At 41.6% G+C, this 24102-nt stretch overlaps 1 protein-coding gene across 1 annotated transcript in view; it reads right to left on the bottom strand.

Moving 5' to 3' along the window:
- Positions 1-970: 970 nt before the first annotated feature.
- Positions 971-24102, bottom strand: part of LOC308080738 (vascular endothelial growth factor C-like) — a 24236-nt gene continuing 1104 nt past the window's right edge. The window contains exons 1-8 of the mRNA XM_080422697.1: positions 23956-24102; positions 16378-16624; positions 14985-15175; positions 13548-13678; positions 13226-13329; positions 8350-8484; positions 7842-8043; positions 971-2601 (exon numbers count right to left, since the gene is read on the bottom strand). The exon at positions 23956-24102 is cut by the window's right edge and continues 1104 nt beyond it. Coding sequence (XP_080278823.1) covers positions 2493-2601; positions 7842-8043; positions 8350-8484; positions 13226-13329; positions 13548-13678; positions 14985-15175; positions 16378-16624; positions 23956-24057 — 1221 coding nt within the window. The 5' untranslated portion in view covers positions 24058-24102 and the 3' untranslated portion in view covers positions 971-2492. The remainder of the gene's footprint in view (positions 2602-7841; positions 8044-8349; positions 8485-13225; positions 13330-13547; positions 13679-14984; positions 15176-16377; positions 16625-23955) is intronic.

Raw genomic sequence — 24102 nt, 5'->3', positions numbered from 1 at the left:
TATATGACTTTTACAATGCTTTTGATTGCAGAGCTTTTTATGTTGCATAGATGTTTGTTGAGACTTGAGATTAAATTCCAGTAAATATTAAATAGACAGATGGCAAGGGCCAGACAGCATGGTGTTTAGCCAGGCACTCGCACGTGCACGCACACAGGTGTGACTGAAAGATGATCTTTGTTTTTAGGAAAACAGGAGAATGGAAGAGTCACATTCCACCACAGGTGTGCGCTTGTGAATGGGTTTTGAGGTTGTGTTTGTGGTGTTGTGGGGTTGTTTATAAATTCCAGGAGCAAGTATGAACTACATTATCTGACAGATAAATGTTGTATTTTGCCATGTCTGTATTGTAACATGGTCAAGCAATAAGTGATTCACTCCAAGCAGTGTGTGATTATGATTTCATTTTTACAGTTAGGTCTATACCACGAGCTAGGGGGTCCCCACATGATTGAGGAGCTCACCCCAAAAAATACTTTCCCACAAAGCATTGAATTCATGGAGATTATTTAGCCAATAAACCGGCAGTCTCTCCGGTAGGAGACTCAAAGGAGACTTTGAGTCTCCTACCGGATACATTAGCATCTTTCCGCCGGTCATCAAATTATTGACTTAGGACTGCGACAAAAACTAAAGAATCTCCATGAATTTTAAGACCTTTTTTATACCTAAAAAACATTGGCCAGATTGTCAAATAACATAAGAAAGAGGCAAAAATTGTGAAAATGGCCGATCTACAAGTTCACAACTCCTCGCAACATGAGGCGTTATTTATCTGTGGAACCGAGTCAAACTAATTGTAATGCCTCAACTCCTACAATTCCAAGAGCCTGTCAGGGTGGGGGGTCCCCACTTCAATTATGATTATTTTCGGGGGTCGCGGCCTGAAGTGGTTGAGAACCACTGCTCTAAGGAGTGCACTCAAGACAGCACTTTGAAGTAACAAGGACACAAACAAGTCGGTCCCAGTGAGAGTTTTAATGAATTACATTTTCATTATTCAATAAGAGCTTCAAAACTTGGAGACAGCAGTTTCTCTGCAGCTGTTCTCCCCCATAGCTATGTAGCAGCAATAACACTGCCCCGCACTGCTAGAGAAAATGGGAAATTAAACATCTATATAACTTACCCCAATCTCCCATTAAAATACACATAGGAGCAAGACCAAAACTGGAACTGTACCACTACTGCTATCTCTACAAAACACATGGAGAATGCACACTAGATCCACTTTCCTTCAGATTTCTGCATTTTCCCATATCTTGCAGTCAACAAAAGTAAATGATTGGAGTATAAAGACATTACGTTTCTTTACAAAACCAGACACTACATTAATTCTTAAATAATATGCAATTACAGAATATTACATCCTTACAAGTATCAATACTTTAAATATGTTGAAATGTTTAAATATTTACTCACAGAGGAAGACGATGTAAAGTGAAAATAATAGGACTAAGCCCTGGAGGAAACCAAAACAAACCTAAAAGGCAGAGTTGTTAGCATATATGAGACTTTGGGATCTATATAGACATGTAAGTGAAACTAATTTAGTTAAGGTAACACTCCAGAGCTGTCTTTTGAATGTTCAACCAAACTGATTAGGTTGGTAGTATTCTAAACATGTATAAAAAAACATTCACGAGACTGGGTGTTATCAAATAATCATCACAGGAGCATGCAAATGAAGATCCACAAAGACCATACATTGTGGATTAACAGGAAACGTTATTTTCTCATCTTTATATTCACAATTCTTGTGTTTTTTGTTTAGGCGAGTCAGAGTGAAAGGCCAGTCAGAAGTGAGATGCCCTTGGAACAGGTATGTGGTGAGGTTGAGTGCCTTGCTCAGAGACAGTAAGTGACACTGTCTGCAGCCAGTATTGAGTCTGATACTGGTGTGGTGCCCTGCTGGGATTGTTCAGTTCCAGCCAAGAACATCATGCGTTTGGTCTATATAGGATCAGGATGAATGACTGTTCTTGCTCTAACCGCATTCTAATCATCATAGTCCTTTGAAATGTATCTTGCAACCTGATCTGTCCGGTCTGTTCACTGCTCTGCCCCTTTTCAAAAGAGTAACCTGGTTAGATTGCAAAAAGTGAAATATCTCACCATCTTTCCATGATTAATGTCATTCCAGGTTGATTATTTTTGTTGACTCTTTAGCCTCAAGGGCCATTGAATCATATTCGGTTTCCATTTGAGTAGTTTTGGAAGTGAGTCAGTACGTGCCCACTCTCATTATATGCGTCATGATGTGCCATTTGTGGCCTTCTAAAATTCTTCAACCCTCATGTAATTAGGTAGTTCCTCTTTCCTCACTTCGGTTCCATCTTCTTGGCTCCATTAAAAGGCAGATGATCCAAATAATTTCTCTCTCTGAGAGGAAGGTCAGAATACTGTTTATTTTCCCCCTTATAGCCGCAGTTTGAAGTCCATATTGTCCAAACACAAGTTCAGTTCCACTGCCTCTGCCTTCCCATGATTGGTTACTTCCACGCTGGCCTCATGTGGTTTGGAATACACTGGCAGACCTGGTGACTGTAGTAGAAACCATTCTGACACTTCCTGGGCTTCCTGCAGGGCAACCTGTAACAACTGGACAGAGACAGAGGGAGGACAGGATCAGTGGTGGATGGTAACAAAGTACAATAGTATCTTTATTTATATATATATATATACTGTATTTATATATATATATATTTAAATATGTACTTTTGAATACAAGTATTTTGTTAATTGCAATTACGCCAGTACTTCGACTTGAGTAAAATGTTGACTGAGCAACTCTCTTGTGGTTGAATAATATTTGACCAGGATTATCCATACTTTGACTCAAGTACTGGAGTTGAGTACTTTGTCAATCGCTGGATGGGATGGAACAGATGGAGAGATAGGGAGGGAGATGTGGTGGGCAGAGTAAGAGAGGAATGATAGATAGATGGGTAAATATATGGATGGATGGATGGATGATGGTTCAATAGATAGTGAGCAGAATAGGAGGGTGGGCAGTGTAGGGGAGATATTGGAGGGGAGAAAGGGGGGGGGAGAATTGGAACAGTAAGAAAGAAAATGGAAGTATAGAGAGATAGGGGGGAGGAGGAGGAAGGGGAGTTTGAGAGAGTGGGTGGGAAAGGAAGAGTGAGAGAGCAAGAATGAAAAGATGTTAGTGGGAAAGAGAAAAGAAAGATTATATCACTTGGCATGAATGCACTTGATCTTCCAAATCCTCACATCCCTTGTGGATAAAACAGGATCCAAGCTGCCTGTGTACAGTAAGTGTGCATGTGCATGTGCACGTGCACGTGCGTGTATTTTTCCCTAGGGAATGGACGGGAATTCGGTTGTTTCTGAGAACTCTCTCTTCTTCTTCAAAAAGAAAAGTGGATAAAAAAACAGCAGGTGTACTATGTCCCATGTGTGTCTGTGTATGCATGTGCTTGTACAAATGAACACTTAAGCTTTGTGGGTCAGTGAGTACTGTGTGTGTGCGTACCACCTCCTGTGACCAGATGTCAAATCAAACTCCCAAAAGATGACAAACAATGAAAAGAATGTCAGAAGAGATAGACTGAATAAAGCCTGTTTTGCTCATAAAAGTGTCTGTCATCAGTGCCGACGACAAAAATAACAGACTCTCAATCTCAATCTGTTATTCTTGTCTTACGAGTATAAAACAGACTTAACGTCAGAGCAAGGAGTTTGTCTCTCTCAGCTTCCCACAATGAAATGGTTTTAGTGCGTTGTATAAAAAAACTGGGTTACAACTTCCCAGTGTCACAACTCTTTGTACGATGTTTTGATTAGTGTGGATCTCAGGATGAGAAATCATCCAGACAAACATGTTTTTTAAAACAATTCAATGAATGTCACAATTCCTTGCAGAGGCCATTTCATAAAGATGCCTTATAGTGACCATATATGGTTTCTATATGTTACTGAATTTAAACACTTCATATGATTGTAGCATGTATACGACTCTCTCTCTCTCTTGGGTCAGAGAGCTCGATCTTTTGCATGCTAGCTCTGGGAACATATTAAACATACTCACAGACACATATGCACACACAGCTGAGAACAGGCCAGTGCAGTTTGGACATTTGTCCATAAAAGGCCATGGAAATATCTGCAAGGCAGCGAAAGGAAAGGCAAGAGAGGAGAAAGAAAGAGTTCTTTCTTTCTGAGGGTGGAATGTATGAAATGTCCATTGAGATTATGCTCTCGATAGCATTCTCTCTCTCTCTCTCCCCCCCTCGAGATGCCTTTCTCTCAAAGCACCCACTTCTCTCTTTGTTACTGTCTTGTTTCTGTTCTATCATGTATCCATGCTTTATGCATGTGTGTGTGTGTGTGTGTGTGTGTGTGTGTGTGTGTGTGTGTGTGTGTGTGTGTGTGTGTGTGTGTGTGTGTACAGCGTGCATTGCATTTATACATCTGTCTGTCCCTGTCTCTCTTTGTGAGTCATGGGTAGCCGTAGCTGAGTGGGTAGAGAGGCCGTCTGGGAATCAGAAGATCCCCGGTTTGACCCTTTGCCCAGTCTGTGTGGCGAAGTGATCCTGAGCTAGACACTCAACCCATAGCAGCTCCCCCTGTGCGCTCATCAGAGCAATCTGAGCAGCCATTTGCTGGGCAAAGCAGTAACGGTAATTATCCCTCCCGTGGGGACCAGAAAATACTCCCTTTGATGGGCAGGTGAAAATGATAAAATTATTATTTCAAATATTAATCTCAAAGTCAGCGCACTGTGCTTGTTGGTTAGCCATGCTAAAAGTTACATGCGTGATGGTGAATCAACCTGTTAGTGTAGCCATATAAGCCATGATTTCCAGGTTTGTATCTGGCTTTAGACCTGTAATGATTCTGAATATACCTGTATGTCCTTCATTGTCTGTCTAAACCTCTCATGAAGCTATGTAGGTAACTGCGTCCCTATGGTAACAGAGAAGGCTGTTCAGCACCATGGACAGCATCTGTTCGCTCAGTGTTGGACACCCAGGAGGATCATTAATGGCAGGTATAGATTATCACCCGGGCATCCATCATTGCCAACCTAGCAATGCATCATGTGCATTGTACTGGGTGCATCATGCAACCAGGCTCCAGGCTACCAAGAGTGACGACAAGTGAATCTTTATTTATCACATATAAGAAAATATGTGTTTGTTTATCACATATATAACACAGCATTTGATCAATGCAGCATGTCAAACATGTTTGACATGCTGAAATCCTTCCACATTGAGGTTGCTCACAGTTACAGTCAACATAGTCTCGCATAGCCAGACCTCTCACAGCTCCGCCCACTCAGGCGGAGAGTAGGCGGAGCTGTGGAGAGTCTGGCTATGAGAAACTACAGTCAACATTACTTTAGTCGCACTGATTGGTCAGCTACCTCCATGTAGCTATGCTATGTCCTTTTTTATCAGTCCCTTCACCAGGGTAAATAAAGTGTGTGTGTGTGTGTGTGTGTGTGTGTGTGTGTGTGTGTGTGTGTGTGTGTGTGTGTGTGTGTGTGTGTGTGTGTGTAGACAGCCAGTTCCACCGTGAAAATCCTATCCTACTATAAAATGAATGTCCTTCTGTCCACCCTCATTAATTTTTCTCCTCAATGGATTAACCAGTCCATCTGAACTGGTACATGGGCATTGACCATTGGTTATATGCATGGGGTGAGGAATCCTCCCCCCCCACACTTATCCCAAATGTTTTTCTGATCCCAAATGCTCTGCATTCAAGTGAGTCTGCTGTGGGTGGATATGTAATGGTGGGAAGGGAGAGCAGTGCCAGGTTTAATTGGTCGGCAGGTTTTTCCAATTGTATAATTCTGCTCTCCTGTTTATAGCAGCATGCTGGACCGGCTTCAGGGATATACACACATACTACACCAGGGAGAAGGCCAGCAGAGAAAATCAGATGGCTATAAATTATATAGCCATGAACTAGGATTAAAGGACTTTGATTTAAATGCATGCCAAGCAACAGACCCAGCGATGCTGGGTTATATAGAATTGCTGTACTAATTGTCTCCGCCAGGCCGAAAGGCATGGCGAGAGAGTATGTTTTGCCCCCTGTCCGTCCGTCCGTGTGTCCGTCCGTCCGTGTGTCCGTGTGTCATTCTGTCTGTGTACAGCTAATCTCCGGCACCGTTGGCTTGCTCGCAGTGAAACTGTGCACACACACTCCCTGGATGCCACAGAAGAACCTCTGCCCAAATTTTTTCACATGGGTCTTTTATAGCGCCACCAGGAGGCCGATTTGTGCGAAACATATTTTTTAACAGTACTCCTACAGATTTTGTCCAAAAATCCCGCAAATTGGTACACAGTATCTCTATAGTCATTAAACAAAACGGGTCTTTAAGATTTTTCATATTCCATCCTGATTGGCTAAAAATGGCTTCCAAATTTTGCAGGAGTGCTCCGTTTTGAACAAAATGCCTCAAATCATGAACACAGCATGCAGTTACCTTGACATTTTGCACGTACATTTCCACTATGCCGAGGAAGAAATGCCAATTGAACATGTTCAAATCAGCCTCATGGTGGCGCTATAACAGGCCGATTCGTGTTTTTACCTATAACTGCACCGATCTGTGTAAAACTTTGTAAGCGCACTCCCTAGAGGTCAAGGAAAAACCCTTGCCCTGCATTTTTCACATCTGCCTTTTATAGCGCCACCAGGAGGCCGACTTATGTAAAACATTTTTTTTATATTACTCCTTCCACATTTCACGCAAATCGGTACACATGATCTCTATAGTCATGTGATCAAGACGGATGTGTTTGATTTTTCATATTCCATCCTGATTGGCTAAGATTTACATCTAAAGTTTGCAGTAGTGGCTTGTTTTGAACAAAATGCTGCAAATCATGAACGCAGCATCCGATTGCGGTCAAACTTTGCACGCACATTCACACTATGTTGAGGAGCAAATGCCACCCTTTTAACATTGGCCTGTTATAGCGCCACCAGCAGGTCTAATTTAGCAATTGTTTTGAACAAAATGCCTCAAATCATGAATGCAGTGTCCGATTGCCGTGCAAGGCCTAAGAAGAAATGGCTACCTTTTCACATTGGCCTATTATAGCGCCACCAGGAGGCCACAATAACCTACCTGACCTGGCGGAGACCTGTGCTCCGAGGAGCACTTTTTCTAGTTAATCCTGTGTTGCTGTTCATGTAGGCTATGTGTGTGTAGTCAACAAAGCACAGAAGCTTTCATTACAAAACGGTCTCATTAATGGTGTTGGCAAGAACACAGTAGCACTAATAGTCAGCGTGCTAATGTGACTTAGGACCAATTGGTGGACAGGGACTTTCATACAGTTATTACATGGCCCTTTTCTCATCCATTTAGTGGGTTGGTTAATCGATCTGACCTTTGGCATATGCAGGGACTGACCTGGATGCTATTTAACATTTTCCCACATTTAAGCTGTTTATTATCATCTTTGGCACAGGCTATGGGATATGTAGCCGTGTTTGCGGTCCCAAGTCTGCACATAGTTTCGGTCACATCACCGTGTGGACTTGAACTCCGATTGAACTCTCAACCACCCAATTCAGAAATGTAATAGTATACTATCATCAAATCAAAATGCACTGTCTTGTATAAACTGAGACATCTGTGGTGATTTATTCAGTTGTTTTTCTCAATATTGTTCCCCATATCTTTTCTTTTCACTGTGTTGCAATTTAAAAATCCAAATTAAATTGCCTTCTGTGGCGTGTAGGAATGGGGGGGAAAAGCAACATTGAAACAAAATGGAGGAACTATGCCTGTTGCTGCTGTTATTTCTATCACTATATTGCCTCTTTGATTGTGTTGCTCATCTTACCTGCAGGTATTGGGGTTAAATCTCTTCCCCTGGCGCAGGCAGGACTGTGGGCTCTCCCTGCACTGACACTGGCAGGTGTCTGGATTCAGGGGCTGGCTCCCGGGACATTCCGCCTCGCACACACACCCACAGAGCTCCATGTCCCAGCGCTGGCCGGGGGGACACCACCTGCTATCTCCCTGCACCTCACACTGACACTCACCTGGGAGAAAGGAGGGGTTGGACAGAAGAGAATACTGTATATTTCAGATGAGGTGAGTTCCATTAGATCTTACTGTATACTGCATTTTGTAAAAACCAATATGCAGCTAAGACAAACATTTACTAACCATAAGTGTCGAGTAATTTTCCATTTCAATGCCTAATTTGCATATTTGAATATGATACACTTTCAGTATTTACACGCATAATAAATTATAAAATCTAATATTAAAATTGTAATGCTAATAATACAATAATCTTTTATGTAATCATACAATTATGTTTTAATAACTTTAAATCTACTCACAGGTGTCGTGGTCCAGTCTCCAGCCAGGGTCACAGCTGGCCTCAGTCAACCCGTTGCGACAGACGCACTCACAGCTGGACTGATCCAGAACCCTGTTGGACCCACACAGAGCCAGCAGCCCCGAGTCCAAGGCCTCTGGAACCACAGCATAACAAGACACAAGGTAAAACAATGGGACAACCAGTGGTGGACGAAGTACTCAGATTTATTACTGAAGTAAAATAACAATACCACTAGTAGAAATACAGAAGTATAGTCCGGGCCCTTAAGTCCATTTTTATGTTACAATAGTTCACTTTGTGATACAAGCGCCAAATTTGGCATGAACAATGCCTAGGACCTACTTTTGCAGAAAAGCCCGTTAATATATATAAAAAAAAAAGTTGGTCACAAAAAAAAGAAAAGCCCGTTAGCCACGCAAAAAAAAACAATATGGCTGCCATTTTCCAAAATGGCTGCTGGCGAAAGACATTTTATGTGTATTTTGACCTGGATTGTGATTGGATTTTGATTATTTTGGTATCAACATATAGTTTTGACTCCCCCAACCCCTCCCCCCATTAGCTACGCGAAGAAAAAACAATATGGCTGCCATTTTCCAAAATGGCTTCAGGCAAAAGGCATTTTACGTGTATTTTGACCTGGATTGTGATTGCATTATCCAATTTTGATTATTTTGGCATCAGAATATAGTTTGACTCCTCCCCGCCCCCTCCCCCCGTTAGCCACGCAAAAAAGAAAACAATATGGCTGCCACTTTCCAAAATGGCTGCTGGGGAAAGACATTTTATGTGTATTTTGGCCTGGATTGTGACTGGATTTTGATTATTTTGGTATCAACATATGAGTTTTTACCCCCCCCCCCCCATGTCTGGATCACAAATTGTTCTGATCGTCACATTTGCAGGCACTCAGCTGTGTGCACTGAAGGCCAAAGTGGTAGCATTGCATCTACACGACATTTAGTCTTGCACCGGCATTTTGTCAGTTGTTCACACATCTGGGCAATTGGTAGTGTGAGTGTCATCCACGCTACTTACGAAATGTCATCCTCTGCTCACCATCCCAGCTGCAGGGCTCTCTGTATGCATTTGACATAGAGTTGCCTGCCTTCAGACACGGGCAACTTGATAAGTGGCATGCTTCACATGATGTGCAAGAGATGCCCTTGTAGGTGGAATGGCATCATAGGACCTCGGCTTCCATGCAAACAGGTAAAATCTTGCATCATCAACCCCATCACCAGTGCTGTTCTTGTCATGCACTGTTACTGGTTGGTATTGACTGAGCTTCTGGAAGACATGAGACACTTCAGGCCACACTTACCGGGTTTCTGTCTTTTTGCCTTTTCCCACGAAAGGCTGACACGACCTCACATCCAGTGAAAGCGTGAAAGAAAAAGAAAAGGAGGCCAATGGATTTTTCAGGGCCTAGATTCTTCACTAAATCGTGAACTGGTAACCAACAACAATACAGTACAGTACAGTGCTGTTCAATAACAATGCAATACAGTACAGCACAGTACAGTACTGTGCTGTACAATAGCAATACAGTACAGTACTGTACAGTACAGTACTATGCAGTACAATAACAGAACAGTACAGTAGAGTAAAGTACAGTGCTGTACAATAACAGTACAGTACTGTTTTGTAATGTGTTAGTTTGTCCTGTTTTAAGTGGTTACTTAGTTTTTACTTTACTGTTGTGTTTGTTTTATTTTGTGGTAATGTTTCCTGTCTTGTCTCGTTACCTTGTGATTAGTTTTATTTCTCCACCTGTGTCCCGTTAGTCCCTTAGCTCAGTGGTGCGCATTCTGCGCAACCTTTTTAGAGTACACCCTCAGAAAACATTTGGATTATCCAATCACAATCCAGGTCAAAAACCACATAAAATGTCTTTCGCCGGCAGCCATTTTGGAAAATGACAGCCATATTGTTTTTTTTTTGGCTTGGCTAACGGGGGGAGGGGGCGGGGGGGAGTCAAAACTATATTCTGATGCCAAAATAATTTCAAACCAGGTCAAAAACCACATAAAATGTCTTTCGCCTGCAGCCATTTTGGAAAATGGCAGCCATATTGTTTTTGTTTTGCTTGGCTAACGGGGGGAGGGGGTGGGGGGGAGTCAAAACTATATTCTGATGCCAAAATAATTTCAAACCAGGTAAAAAAAACACATAATGTCTTTCACTGGCAGCCATTTTGGAAAATGGCAGCCATATTGTTTTTTTTGCATGGCTAACAAGGGGAGGGGGTGGGGGGGGGGGGTCAAAACTATATTCTGATGCCAAAATAATCTAAATTGGATTATCCAATCACAATCCAGGTCAAAAACCACATAGCATGTCTTTCGCCGGCAGCCATTTTGGAAAATGGCAGCCATATTGTTTTTTTTTGGTTCTAACCCTTGGTTTGTGAAAAAGTAGGTCCAGAAGAAACTTTGTGGAAAATTTGGCGCTTGTATCACAAAGTGAACTAGACGTGTCACAATTCAGGGCAATTGCAAAGTGTGGTTGCGCCGACGCCGGTCGCGGCCGCCTGGACTCGAGGAATACGCTTGGAGGTATACCGTCGGAGGCCGCGTGACGTGCGATTCGAATTCGGTGCTGATCGGATCCCGCGTTTGTGACACGTGCCGTTTTGATTTGAGGAAATAGGCCCCTCCCACTAAAGAAACAGGACCCTCCCACAAATGTAACGGCCCAATCATATTGTCACCTCACTCCTGAGATCACTTGCTTTTCATTTTGAAGGGACTGATCCCCCCAAAAATCATGTTTTTGCATCATACGGTGACATTTTGCGCATTTGTGGCGCCATGGGTCAAAGTGGAAATGCTTTTGGGGATTTGTTGAGTATAGCACCCTCGACATGTGATTCAAATTTGGGATTGACCGGACGTTTCGTTTGTGATTTTTGGCATTCTTTGTAAAACGGGCCCCTCCCTCCAACTTTGGAAGCCAATTACGGACAAACGGTAAGGACTATCAAAATGCCGTTTGGATATGTTTATCGCATCGGTCCAAAGATCATGTGTACCGATTTTTGGGCAACTGGTAACCAACCCAGGTCAAAAACCACATAGCATGTCTTTCGCCGGCAGCCATTTTGGAAAATGGCAGCCATATTGGGTTTTTTTGGTTGGCTAACGGGCTTTTGTGAAAAAGTAGGTCCAGAAGAAACTTTGTGGAAAATTTGGCGCTTGTATCACAAAGTGAGATCTGAGATCACTTGCTTTTCATTTTGAAGGGACTGATCCCCCCAAAAATCATGTTTTTGCATCATACAGTGACATTTTGCGCATTTGTGGCGGCCCCTATGGGTCAAAGTGGAAATGCTTTTGGGGATTTCTTGAGTAAAGCACCCTCGACATGGATTCAAATTTGGGATTGACCGGACGTTTCGTTTGTGATTTTTGGCATTCTTTGTAAAACGGGCCCCTCCCTCTAACTTTGGAAGCCAATTACGGACAAACGGTAAGGACTATCAAAATGCCGTTTGGATATGTTTATCGCATCAGTCCAAAGATCATGTGTACCGATTTTTGTAAAATTTGGACAAAATATGTGGGAGGAGGAGCTAAAAGTGTGTTTTGAAGAAAATTCAAAATGGAGGAAAATCTCTCCTGACGCAAATGGGCGTGGCCTATATGGGAAGTTGCGTCTTGACCCAAGGAATCTAGGGAAAAAAGACATTTTGATTTTACGACCTACGGTTCAAGAGTTATAAGCCAAAAGGTAAAGTGGGCTGTTATAGCGCCACCATGTGGCCGACTGGTGTGATTCTTTTTTAAATAATTTTGCAATAAACTATTAACCTGCCCTCCAAGTCTTGTAACTGTAGCCCTTATGGTTTCCGAGAAAAAAATACTTGAATGGGAGTTTTTGCAATTCCCATTAAAGTGGATGGGGAAATTTAATGCACTAATAAATCAATATAAAAAAATCTATCCAGACGCAAGTGGGCGTGGCCTATATGGGGAGTTGCGTATTGACCCAAGGAATCCAGGGAAAAGGACATTTTGATTTTACGACCTACGGTTCAAGAGTTATAGGCCAAAAGGTTAAGTGGGCTGTTATAGGCCGAATGGTGTAATATTAGTTTCAATAATTTGGCAATAAACTATGAACCTCCACTCCAAATCTGGTAACTCTAGCTCTTACGGTTTCTGAGAAAGAAATACTTGAATTTGATTTTTTTCACTTTTCCATTAAAGTGGATGGGGAAATTTAATGCACTAATAAATCAATATCAATAAAACTATGCAACCAATCTCTTAGCAAAGTACAAGCAGTCTATTCCCGATGAAGCCGGTCATTATGACATTATGGCACAAAATTGGGAAAAATAAACTGTGGGAGAAATAGCGAGTAAGAAAAAAGTTTATCTAGAAAATGAAATAAAGTCGGTAGAGTACTATAGTCTGGTTGCCCATTCGGGCAACCACACTAACTATCGTGTCACTAACAGCCCCTACTATAATGTAAAAGTCGTGCATTCAAACTTTTACTTGTATTAATTATTCTGAATTATTGTAATTAGTAATGCAATAATGTCTTAATCTGTTGCAGCTGGTAGGGAGGATGTTGGGCTGGTTTTAATTACTTTATGTGCTGCTGGGAAGCTTAATTGTGAAACTAATTCAAAATTGTACTGAAGTACTGTAATTAGGTAATGTAACTAGCTACTTTCCATCACTGGGGACAACATTGAGTGTCACAGACGCAACACAAGATTATACACTGTAAAATCCTCCTAATTTGCCCATTTGTAACTCGGAGGGTGTAGGAATGTAACCGAATGTACCCTTATATTCGTACACTCTCAGAGTTAAAGGAGCACCCCCTGAACCCCTGAAAGAAGCCCTGTGCACACATACCTGATTCTCTCTCAGAGTAGTTGGTGCTGTCCATCGGCACACACAGACAATGGACTGCATCCCATACTAGTCCAGGAGAACAGGGGCTTTGAGGGCGAGGGCACCTGCACACACACACACACACACACACACACACACACACACACACACACACACACACACACACACACACACACACACACACACACACACACACACACACACACACACAAATAAACAAATGCATACATAGTTCTATAAACGTGTACACATGAAAACGCAAACACACACACACACACACACACATTGCGTGGAGACCCTCGCACGCACTGTGTACACTCACAGGTGTTCATTTGCAGCTCGCCGTATGATGGAATGCAGGGGTCGTTTGTGCAGGCACTCACAGGATGTGTGGTTGACGAACGTCACCATGACGACGGAGCGGTCCATCCGTGGCGGGGACAATTCCACCAACTGAGGGACAGAGGAAGAGAGAGGTCAGTGTGTGTGTGTGTGTGTGTGTGTGTGTGTGTGTGTGTGTGTGTGTGTGTGTGTGTGTGTGTGTGTGTGTGTGTGTGTGTGTGTGTGTGTGTGTGTGTGTGTGTTTTCATGTTGTAAACAAGACTAGAGGATCATTTCATTACACGTCAGAGTTACAAATGGAATGGATTATTATAAAACAGATAGTTCCATTGCTTGATTCTAATTGGTTGAAATACTCCATAAACACTCCGCATTGCATCGTGCCTCACAACACCCCCTTTTAGCTGCTCTAAAATCACTGTAAACTACTTCTTGGGTCGTATTGCTTTAATTAACAATGAGTATTTTTTACTTTTTACCTCTGTTTAACCCACACACTGGTAAGACACGTCAGGCAGAATGTAGTGTACTTTCTAAACCATTGTTTTAGGCTATTCATGTGTAGACTTAAGCGCAGATTGTGTTTGTATCCTATCTTATAATTTTATTAATGGATATTGTAAATATTCACTTATTTCAGTTTTATAAACTGCCATGTGAGTATGATTAAACAAACCTTGACCTTAAAGGGATACTTCACTTTCACATAAAATAAACATTAAAAAAATATATTAAAAAAAAATGAAGGAAGTTATGGCAAAATAAAGGCCCCCTCACACATTAGTAGGACACTCTAATGCGTGAGGGGGACATGAATTTTCCATTACTTTTTTCATTTATTTTTAATATATTTTTTAAATGTTTATTTTATGTGAAAGTGAAGTATCCCTTTAATATGCATGCTCAAATGACCAAAGCCACATCTCGGAACAGCAATATGAGATAGAGATCATGTCATTGCATAAGTTTTGTAGGGTTTGTGGGCGGTTATGAGGTCACTGATGTAACAAGGGCTTTGGCCATTAATGCTTTACTCCAGGGGTCTTCAACCCCCTGTAGTAACTCTGAGGACCCCCTAAGGGTCCCGGACCCCCTGTTGAAGACCACTGCTTTATTCTGTATGGTGGACTGGGAGCCAGTGGAGTTGGCCAACTTATGGGGGTTATATGGGCTGACGTTTTGGACCAGTGAGGGCTGGTGGTAGGTTTGATCCAAGACCAAACTCAATTATGATGCATACTCAATATGTATGCACTACTAAACACTACAAAAGTAGCATACATCAAACACATCAAAATCCATTACATTATGGGGCATGTTAGTATGTCTAGTAACGGCACTGCGGCATACTCAGAAAGGTTTGCTAATTCATCTCATGTCCTCATGCTACACACAATAGGTGCTGGTAGATGCTTACCGTCTTATTAACCAGTGCGTGGCTGGTGTTGGTGCAATACCAGGCTTCGTTATTGCAGCATCCGCCGCAGCGATGCAGCGCCACGCAGCGGGGGAGGTAGAACTGACTGGTGGATTCTGGGTATTCTTTAGAGACCTCCACACACACTTGTCTGGGCTGACACAAAGTTCTTTGTATCTCCTCAAGGATGACTGAGAACATAGACAAATATGCACTTAACACTAGAGTTATGTATTGTAACACATCTTGCCATTAAAGTGAAATAGTTTCCAATGCAAACATCGACACACACACTGATGGGTAGTCCTGTCCTGTTCTGACAGTGAATAGCTGTCACTTAGCCACTTATACCCTCTATAATTAGTAAACGAAAACTTAGTTGACTGTGGTCCGCTCTGTACTTGGTCCGCTCTGTTTTTCCCTCTACAACAAATCTCTTTTCTGAAAATAGGTGATGTACAAGCTCACAACGCCTCACAGTGCAACGCATTATACGCTATTTTCAGCGAATGTTTCCCCCAGAATAGGGATGCTAGGGTTCAAGTGGTTAAACATTTGTTTTTCAAGTGTTTTGAATTTAGCAAAGGCTATATCTGCATTCTGGCAGTGGCAGGATATGTCTAAGCCAGAGAAGACATATTAAAGGAGACAGAGCTATTTCAAATGGGAAAAGTTGTAACGCTAAAGATGCATAGCATTAAGAAAACAGTGTTGGAATTAAATGTAACATGCCATACGCCAGAATATGTACCTAAATATAGAATTTAAATGATAATACGTATGTATTAAGATTTAGATGAGTCCCAGTCCCTGTTCAAAGAGATAGGAGTCTTGTCTTGTCAGTCAGAATTTACTGCCCGGGGATGTTTCCAAGATGGCGCCAGAGTGAACCAATTTAAAGAGACTTGTCTAAGCATTGTTTGCATGCATTGTCTGAACACAGAGTATTCACTGCGTCTCTCTAGGTAGGTACATTTTCAGTGTTATGGCAGCATTTTCACAGGTCATTTCACAGGTCAAAAAATCTTTAGGACTGACTGTCACTGTCCACAAGTGATCAGATTTGTGTGTTCAGACATTGTCAGAAATAGACAATCTACAAGCTCACAATGCTTCGCAGTGCGATGTGTTTCCTTGTGTGACAAATTCAGTGTCCAAGTCTCCAGACTGACACATTTTTAGAAATCAGATTTGAATCGCATTTCAAGCCACCTAGGAATGTGGATAAAATATGATTTGCAAAAATCTGTTTTCATGTGGTTTGTTGCTGTTCAGACTTGATAAACAAAAACAATCTGACTCCAATCTGAATAGGCCAAACATCTGATTTGGGCTGCTAGTCTGAACATAGACTAAGATGCCTCAATTTTCCACAAATTCCACAGAATTGCACCTTCAAACGTGCCATCATTCTTGTAGAGCGCCGCCTCCCTCGGCCGCCCCCACAGTTCCTCGGCTTCCGTTTGGTAGACAGGGGGCACGGAGGATGTGATGGAATATGAGGGGGAAGGCAAGTTGAGCTGTGAGTTCTTCCTCTGACAGTGCTGAAGCAAACTGAATTCTGGGTACACTAGTTCTAACAGTTCATCCACGCTGCTCACCGTCCCCAAACTTGGCTGGTCGTTCGACACTCCTGGAGCCTGCGAGACAAAGAGGGAGACGTTTCAAAGGAGAAAAGCACTGTAGGGAAGAGGGAGGGGAGGTGGGAAGAGGTGAAAGGTGTTGAAAAACTCCAATGGCGCTTTTACGAAACGCAGCATTCATTAAAGCCGCACACTTTTTATGGCATGACGCGCAAAGGGCGAGCCATATAGAAAAGCTTTTGTCTGTATGTCTCCTTTATGCACATTATGTATATGTCGTATATTATCAAATTAAATATTTGTTTTTCAAGTTCCCGAGCAACAAAAAGGAGCCAAATCTACGAAAGAAGCACCTTTGATTGCACCTACAACACACTCATGTGACGTCGATTCCCTCCCCCCTTTCACCCGTACTAGGACGTGATGTCACAGTAGCCAAAATAATAAAAGATCTACAAGCGGTGAGCTTGTAGATCTGCAGTTTTTGCTTTTTTGTGTGTGACTATGACCAAGTATGCAATTAGGCGTGGTTAGAAACTAGACACATAATTGTTAATGAATACATTGTGCAAATGATTGGCAGTTTGTATTCTACAATTACAGATGATAGAAATCTAAATGAAACAAAGGAAACACTACATAGTACAATCATGCAACTGATAATGTATACACTCAGAGTTAAATTAACACTGAGGAATTTACTGTGTGTCTGATACTGGAGAGTTTCCTGGGTAAATTTCCCTTGTTCCTTGCGGCTGAATGAAACATGGAATGCCACAGCTGCCAATGTGTTGTAACATGTTGCCGTTGGCTACTACACTTATTATGGATTAGTCTGTCCTTCCTTCACCCACTCTCACCCACACACACACACAGGAGTGCTGCTTGGTATTCAGGTCCTCGTGGTCGCATATCTTACTGGGTATTGAATAATACTTGCTAAACAAGAAAACATACAAACCGTGGCATTCGTGAGGGCCAATGTTAGCCAATAGATCTGGATTCTTACCAACTTTTCAACCCCAGTGGGCACTATGGAACGCACACACACACACACACACACACACACACACACACACACACACACACACACACACACACACACACACACACACACACACACACACACACACACACACACACACACACACACACACACACACACACACACACACACACGCACAAGCGTTACATGCAAGCACACACGCAAGCTGCGCTGCTTCCCTTTATCTTCTCATTTTTCTTCGCTCACAGACTCCCTGTCTGTCTATCATCATCTATCATTTCAGATACAGTATTACACTAACAGTGGCGCCATGTTTCCCTGAGAGAGAAAGATAACAGAAAGTCAGCAGAGCATACAATGTGCTGTACTTTACCAACAATCACCTAATTACTTACTGTTAGCTGTCTTTAAACTGCCTCTTGTCAGTCACTCTTATTTCTGCTCTGAGCAACCCTCTCATATTTCAACGCAGCAATGTTAAGTGTTGTCACTCACAGGCCCAACTTTATTTTTATTTTTTTAACCTTTATTTCTGCAGGGAATGTTAGCTGCGCATGTAACATGTTTGATATGGTGTTATGTTCCCCCATTTCTCTCTTCTAAGTTTACTCCTTGAATTGGCCCCTTTTTTCAGCTGTGAAATGAAACAGTCAGTTGGTAGGCTTTTAGACACTAGTGGTTATAAGTGCTGAATGCTATGTCATTGTCATAAGTGATCACTGTCACTTGGCCCTCAAGCACCGTCAGCCAGCTGGATAGCCGTACACATTAAAACATTTCCAGTCGGCTGCTTTTTGTTTGTGTGTGCTTTATCCTGACTCCTGACTGATCATGCTATTGATTTTAGGAGTTTGTTTCTGTACGTGCACTTGTCAGACGCTTGAGATATTTGCACAATTTGCCAAGTCAAATGATGTTTTTTTCTGCTCCGTCCCATTGTCACATTAATCACTTAAACCCTATACTTATAGTAGATCGGTGTCCCCCAGGGGTCTGTTCTTGGCCCCCTCCTCTCTTCCCTCGACACCAATCTCTTTACTGAAAATGGAAGACCCCCAGTCTGTCCACCCACCCTTTGTACAGTATGGCCCCCGTGGATCCCCGGTCCCTGGCTGGCTATACTATTTCCATCCAGCTAGCTGGACATTGCATACACTACTGGTGGAACATCATATGTCATCACACACAATCGCCATACAGCCACAACCATGACCTGTTTGCCACTGAAGCAGCAGGAGTAGAACTGCCTTGCTTAAGGGCACATTGACAGTAGATCTTGTAGCCTTCCTGTCCCGAGCCTGCATTGATACCTGGAACGCTTCTGTGTCACTTTAGATGCCTTTGGCTATTCAAAAATAGCAGATATACAAGCTCATAGATCAACTTGTAGATCTGCTATTTTTGAAAAATCGTGATTTTTTTTTTTTTTAGATTTACATTAGGATTTACATTTTTTTTAAAGAATCGCCTCAGGTCTTAAAGGGTGAAAAGAAAAGTCCCACAATGATACTGACAATTTTACCTCACAACAACAATCACAGTGTCACGTACTAAAGCTATACCCCAGGAAAAGAGAGCTTTTGTCTTGGTTCCCAGGAAAGATAGAAACCTGATCTTCCTCTCTTTCTTTCACCCTCGCTTTCTCCGCTCCAGCCTGTCCCTGTTTCCATCACAGCGTGTGGGACACTGTGATGGTGACACAGTTAAAGATGAACATCTTGTGTTTAAAAATGCAAAACAAACTTCCGAGCAACAACTCAAGTCTCCTGTATAGTCATGACTCGTGAGAGGTCACCACTAGATAATTGTCATTGGTCGATTTTTATGCCCAAACCTAATTATTGAATATTTTTGCCTTCTCTCTCTCTCTCTCTGTGTGTGTGTATGTGTGAGTGTGTGTGCGTGTGTGCGTGTGTTTGCCTGCATCCCCTCCCATCAAGAGATTACATGACATGAGGTCATCGCTATGGGAACATGAGGTCATGTTGGACCAATAGCTGATCAGCCAGAGGCTTACTGTCCAGTCCTCTGGGGTATATGTCCATCATCGCTTATTACACACACACACACACGCACACGCACACGCACACGCACACGCACGCACACGCACGCACACACGCGCACACACACACACACACACACACACACACACACACACACACACACACACACACACACACACACACACACACACACACACACACACACACACACACACACACACACACACACGAGCACACACTTTATGTCGTTGTCAGTCAGAAACCCTCTTATCTCCATATTCTAACTTATTGTTGTTTTTTTGTAAATGAATGCCCTACTTGGATCATACTACAGCGTCACATAAAAGCATCAAAAGTTGCAGATCTGCAAGCTTTGAGCTTGCTACTTTTGATGCTTTTGAATTTGAATCCTGAAAAGTAACAGTTTTGGACATATGAGGTTTCCACCCGACAGAGACGATGTCTTACTATGTCTCTTTCCACCTTTTATCTTTCAGCTAAGCCAGTGGTTCTCAAAGTGGGGACATGACGGATAACTAGGAACCAAATGGACGCGTACAGGTCTGTAACTCAGAGAGTGTACAAAATGGAACCAAATGGACCATTACAGTTGCATTTGGTTCCGTTTGTGCATTCTCAGAGTTTAGGGGTCCATGGCCCAATGCAGTAGTTCTCAAACTGATATGTATTTGGCCGTGGACCCCCATTGTGCCAGGGACCCCCAGAAGAGAAGATTTATGAAAAAAAAAAAACATTTTAGATTTTTTTTTAAACATAAAAAAAATAACGGATGTACAAGCTTGCAGCGCAGCACAAAGTGACGCGCTGTGAGTTTGTAGATCTGCTATTTTTGAATAGCCAACGTATAAATACATGAACTACTTTTGCAGGGGACCCTCTGGAACCCCCTCAAGGATCCCTGGGGGTCCCCGGACCCCCCTTTGAGAACTAATGGCCTAATGCATACCAGACTGCTGGTCCTTGAAATTAATTAAAACGTTTTAGAATCACAGGGATAAGACATCCATTGCCAATATCATTTCACAACTTCAATGACATCAGCATTGTTCTCTGTGACAGTGAGTCATTTTCACCACAGGGATTCTTGTCTGACCATCCAGTGATACAAATGTCTTTGTTTATTTAAATTAAATTGCGCTATAAGTGCACAAACATGTGCAAATGCACAATCCTTATTTCTTACTATGTCACCTTTTATTTTTCATTCATTCATTCCGCCCATTCATTCATTCATTGTAATGAGGACACAAGCTGAGGTCAAACACTATGTTTAATCCATCATTTTAGATGTCTTTGGCTATTCAAAAATTCTATTTTTGAAAAATCGTGAACATTTGTGCAAATCTTTGAATGTATATTTTTTAAAGCGAATTTTTTTAAAATATTTTGTTCCAGGGACCTCCAGAAGCAAAGATTTGAGTTACAAACGTTCGCTTTAAAAATATATCTATTCAAAGATTTGCGCAAATGTTCAAGATTTTTCTAAAATAGCCAAAATAAATCTAAACAGATGCGTTCTCGTATTGAATGGGTTAACAGAACGTGTTGGCCTCACACCAAACACAGGTCAAGTGTCACCAACTGTTAACCTAGAGAGTCATTCACCATTGATGTCATCCTAGTCTTCCGTATCCAATACACACAAACACACATGTCCAACCAGAACTGTGACTAACATGACTTATGTGTCATGATGGAATTCCACGAAACAAAGACGTTTCCGTCACTGGATGGTCAGGGAGCCCTGTGGTGAATTCTCTCACTGTTACACAGAACAATGCTGACATCATTTTATTACAGCTTTTCTTTTCTTTTTTTATGTTTGCAGGAAAATTACAATAAAGTAAATCTTGAATGTGCGTCAAAGTGTTTACCCTAGGGGTTGTGAAACGATACTGGCAGTAGATCACATGGGGCTGAAAACACCACTGAAGCCAACACTAATGAAAACCTCTCGGTTCACATTTGGAAATCAATATTAATACAACGTGTTTGGAACACCTTTTAGGCATGTACGTATGTATGTATTCAACCTATTGTTGTGCTGCCTGTGTGCTAACTTGTGACGTCACGTCCTGTGTTACGAGCATGCTCAGCACATATGGTGCATCTTTTCAATCTCCATTACACCGTCTTAACAAAGCAGATATTCTTCATCATCGTCTTTAAGAAACAAACAAATAGAAAAGCATTCATGTTATTGGTATACACAGCACTGCTAAGTGTTCATTTAACTTTTAGAGTTTAGTGAAAATATGGACCATTAGGTCCATATTTTGCTATCTGCTATGTTTAGGAATTTGCTATGTACCATCAAAAGTCATGGGTGACATTCATTATTATGCTTAAATCTGATAAACTAAGCTACCAATGAACCAAGGCTGACATGACAACACTCGTAACTTTCAAATGAATATTGTCAAGCTACAGTATCTCGGTTCTGTCAGTGTTCCAAAGAGACATACTCTCAAAGAAGCATGGATTACCTGTGCATACCTGTGGAAACCCCTAGACAAACCAGCATTTTATAGAAGAGTCTATACCAGCCAATCAGATCACTCGCACTGTGGATACAGTAACCCAATCCAAGGAGGGTTCTTATTCTAAAAAAGTCACGTTTAATAACAAAGTTTGCCTTTTGTTTTCTGGAAAACTACTGTAAACAGTAATAGGTATTGTCTAGTATTATTATTATTATTATTGCTATTGCTATCTGTTTATTCTTTCTTCCTTTCCTTCTTTCTATCTTTCACCCTAAAAGTATCAGCGTCTCAGAAACCATAAAAGACAATCTTGGCAGATAGGATGGAAACTCACCCACTACTCAGACAAAAAAGACATACCAATTGGCCAGATGGTGGCGCTACAACAACAACCTATAAGCTTTCAAAGGAAGACTTCCCATTTTCAACCTATCTTCATGTAATTGGTCCTCACTAATGCTCATGATAATATGTTGCCATTTTTGTCTACTCTGTCTCAGAGTCTTTGGACAGTTCAGAAACCGCCTACCAGTGACATCATCCATGGAGAATCCAAGCTAATCTAATAGAAACTGCAGGCTTTCTATTTCTGGAAAGTTAGCATGCTATAATGTGAGCCATTGTTCTTGCGTTAATAAAAATAAAAATATATATTTTTTTATCTTGTTTGGAAAAAGATCTGCCTAATGATGATGTCACTTGTAGGCGGGTTTCAGACCGAGTAGATTTCTTTTTTTAACATTTTATCATGAGCATTGGTGAGGAACAATTATACGAAGATAGGTAAAAAATGGGTGAAGTTGTTCTTTAACCGTAAGCCACACAAACAAATGTATTATTTTGTTCCTGGGTTCTGCGGGTCCATAATTCGAATCTGATCATATAAGCCATGCCCATTTACACCTACTGTAAGTAGATTTTCTGTATCGATTTTATGCTATTTACATGACATCTCCTCCTAAACCATGCTACAAATGCAAAACATGGGATTACAAATGTAAAACTATTGTCCAATCATTACAGAACTAAACTCTCACAGGATATGTTTCATAGCACTGTTAAACCATGTGTATAAAACCATTTTGAAATCACCCAATAAGGGGGTGCCATCACTTCCAAACCCTTGTATGAGCCAGGCTCACATTTGGCCTTAAATCAATCGCAGTTTGTCAAAAAATCAAACTTGCTGGATATTTTTTAATTAAGCCATTAATGTGTCCCCAAAATGCTTTGTCCCCAAAATGCTTTTGAAATTGACCAACAGGGTGTGTCAATATTGCCCAGAAAGGATGTGGCCTGTAACAAAGTTGGCCTTAAATGAATGAGTGTCAGTCTAATCGTCATAAAACCGGTAAGCTATCTTTAATACAGGTGTCAGACGCTGTCAAAAGGTCTAGACCCCTCACAGCTTTCAACTTCTAACAGTCTGGGTCAGCTTTCAAAGTTGTTCTCAACTTAGTATCTTGAGACAGATGTGTTGGCTTCCACAATTTTCAAATGCTTCCGCCTAAACAGTCTGCTCTTCAGTAGCCCTGACAATGAGTAGAAAGTAAATCAGACCCTACCACTTCCGTTTCGCATGTGAAGTCGCTCAATTATAACTCCTACTGGAAAACCAAATGAGCCAAAACCTAGCTAGTTAGCTGCTTAACAAAATTGGAAACAAAAAAATATATTACAGAGATATTTTTTAATAATATTTTCATGAACTCTGCATTGGTGATTGGTCGAATACCCTTGCGGTCTGAAGAGCAGATTTTACGAGACAGAATTACAAACTGTAATACTGCAGCATTCAAAGATTGTGGAGGAGTTGTCTGGCCTATTTTCAAGTGAGTGCATCAGTGTGAAATGTAAAGAAGAAAGAAGGTTTACCTCAGTGCCCATGTCTCCAGTTTCGTAATATTCCTTATACTCCTGTCCAAAGCACAAATGACTGACTTTGAGAATCCATAGGAACACGGCTAGTATCCACATAGTGGGAAGAGAGAGAGGTGAGGAGGAAGGCGTAACGATTGATTA

This window comes from Gymnoscopelus braueri (assembly GCF_963280865.1).
Source record: "Gymnoscopelus braueri genome assembly, chromosome: 24".
NCBI classification, from domain to species: domain Eukaryota; kingdom Metazoa; phylum Chordata; class Actinopteri; order Myctophiformes; family Myctophidae; genus Gymnoscopelus; species Gymnoscopelus braueri.
Note: the sequence above shows the minus strand (reverse complement) of the source record. Positions and strands in the feature narration are given on the sequence as shown.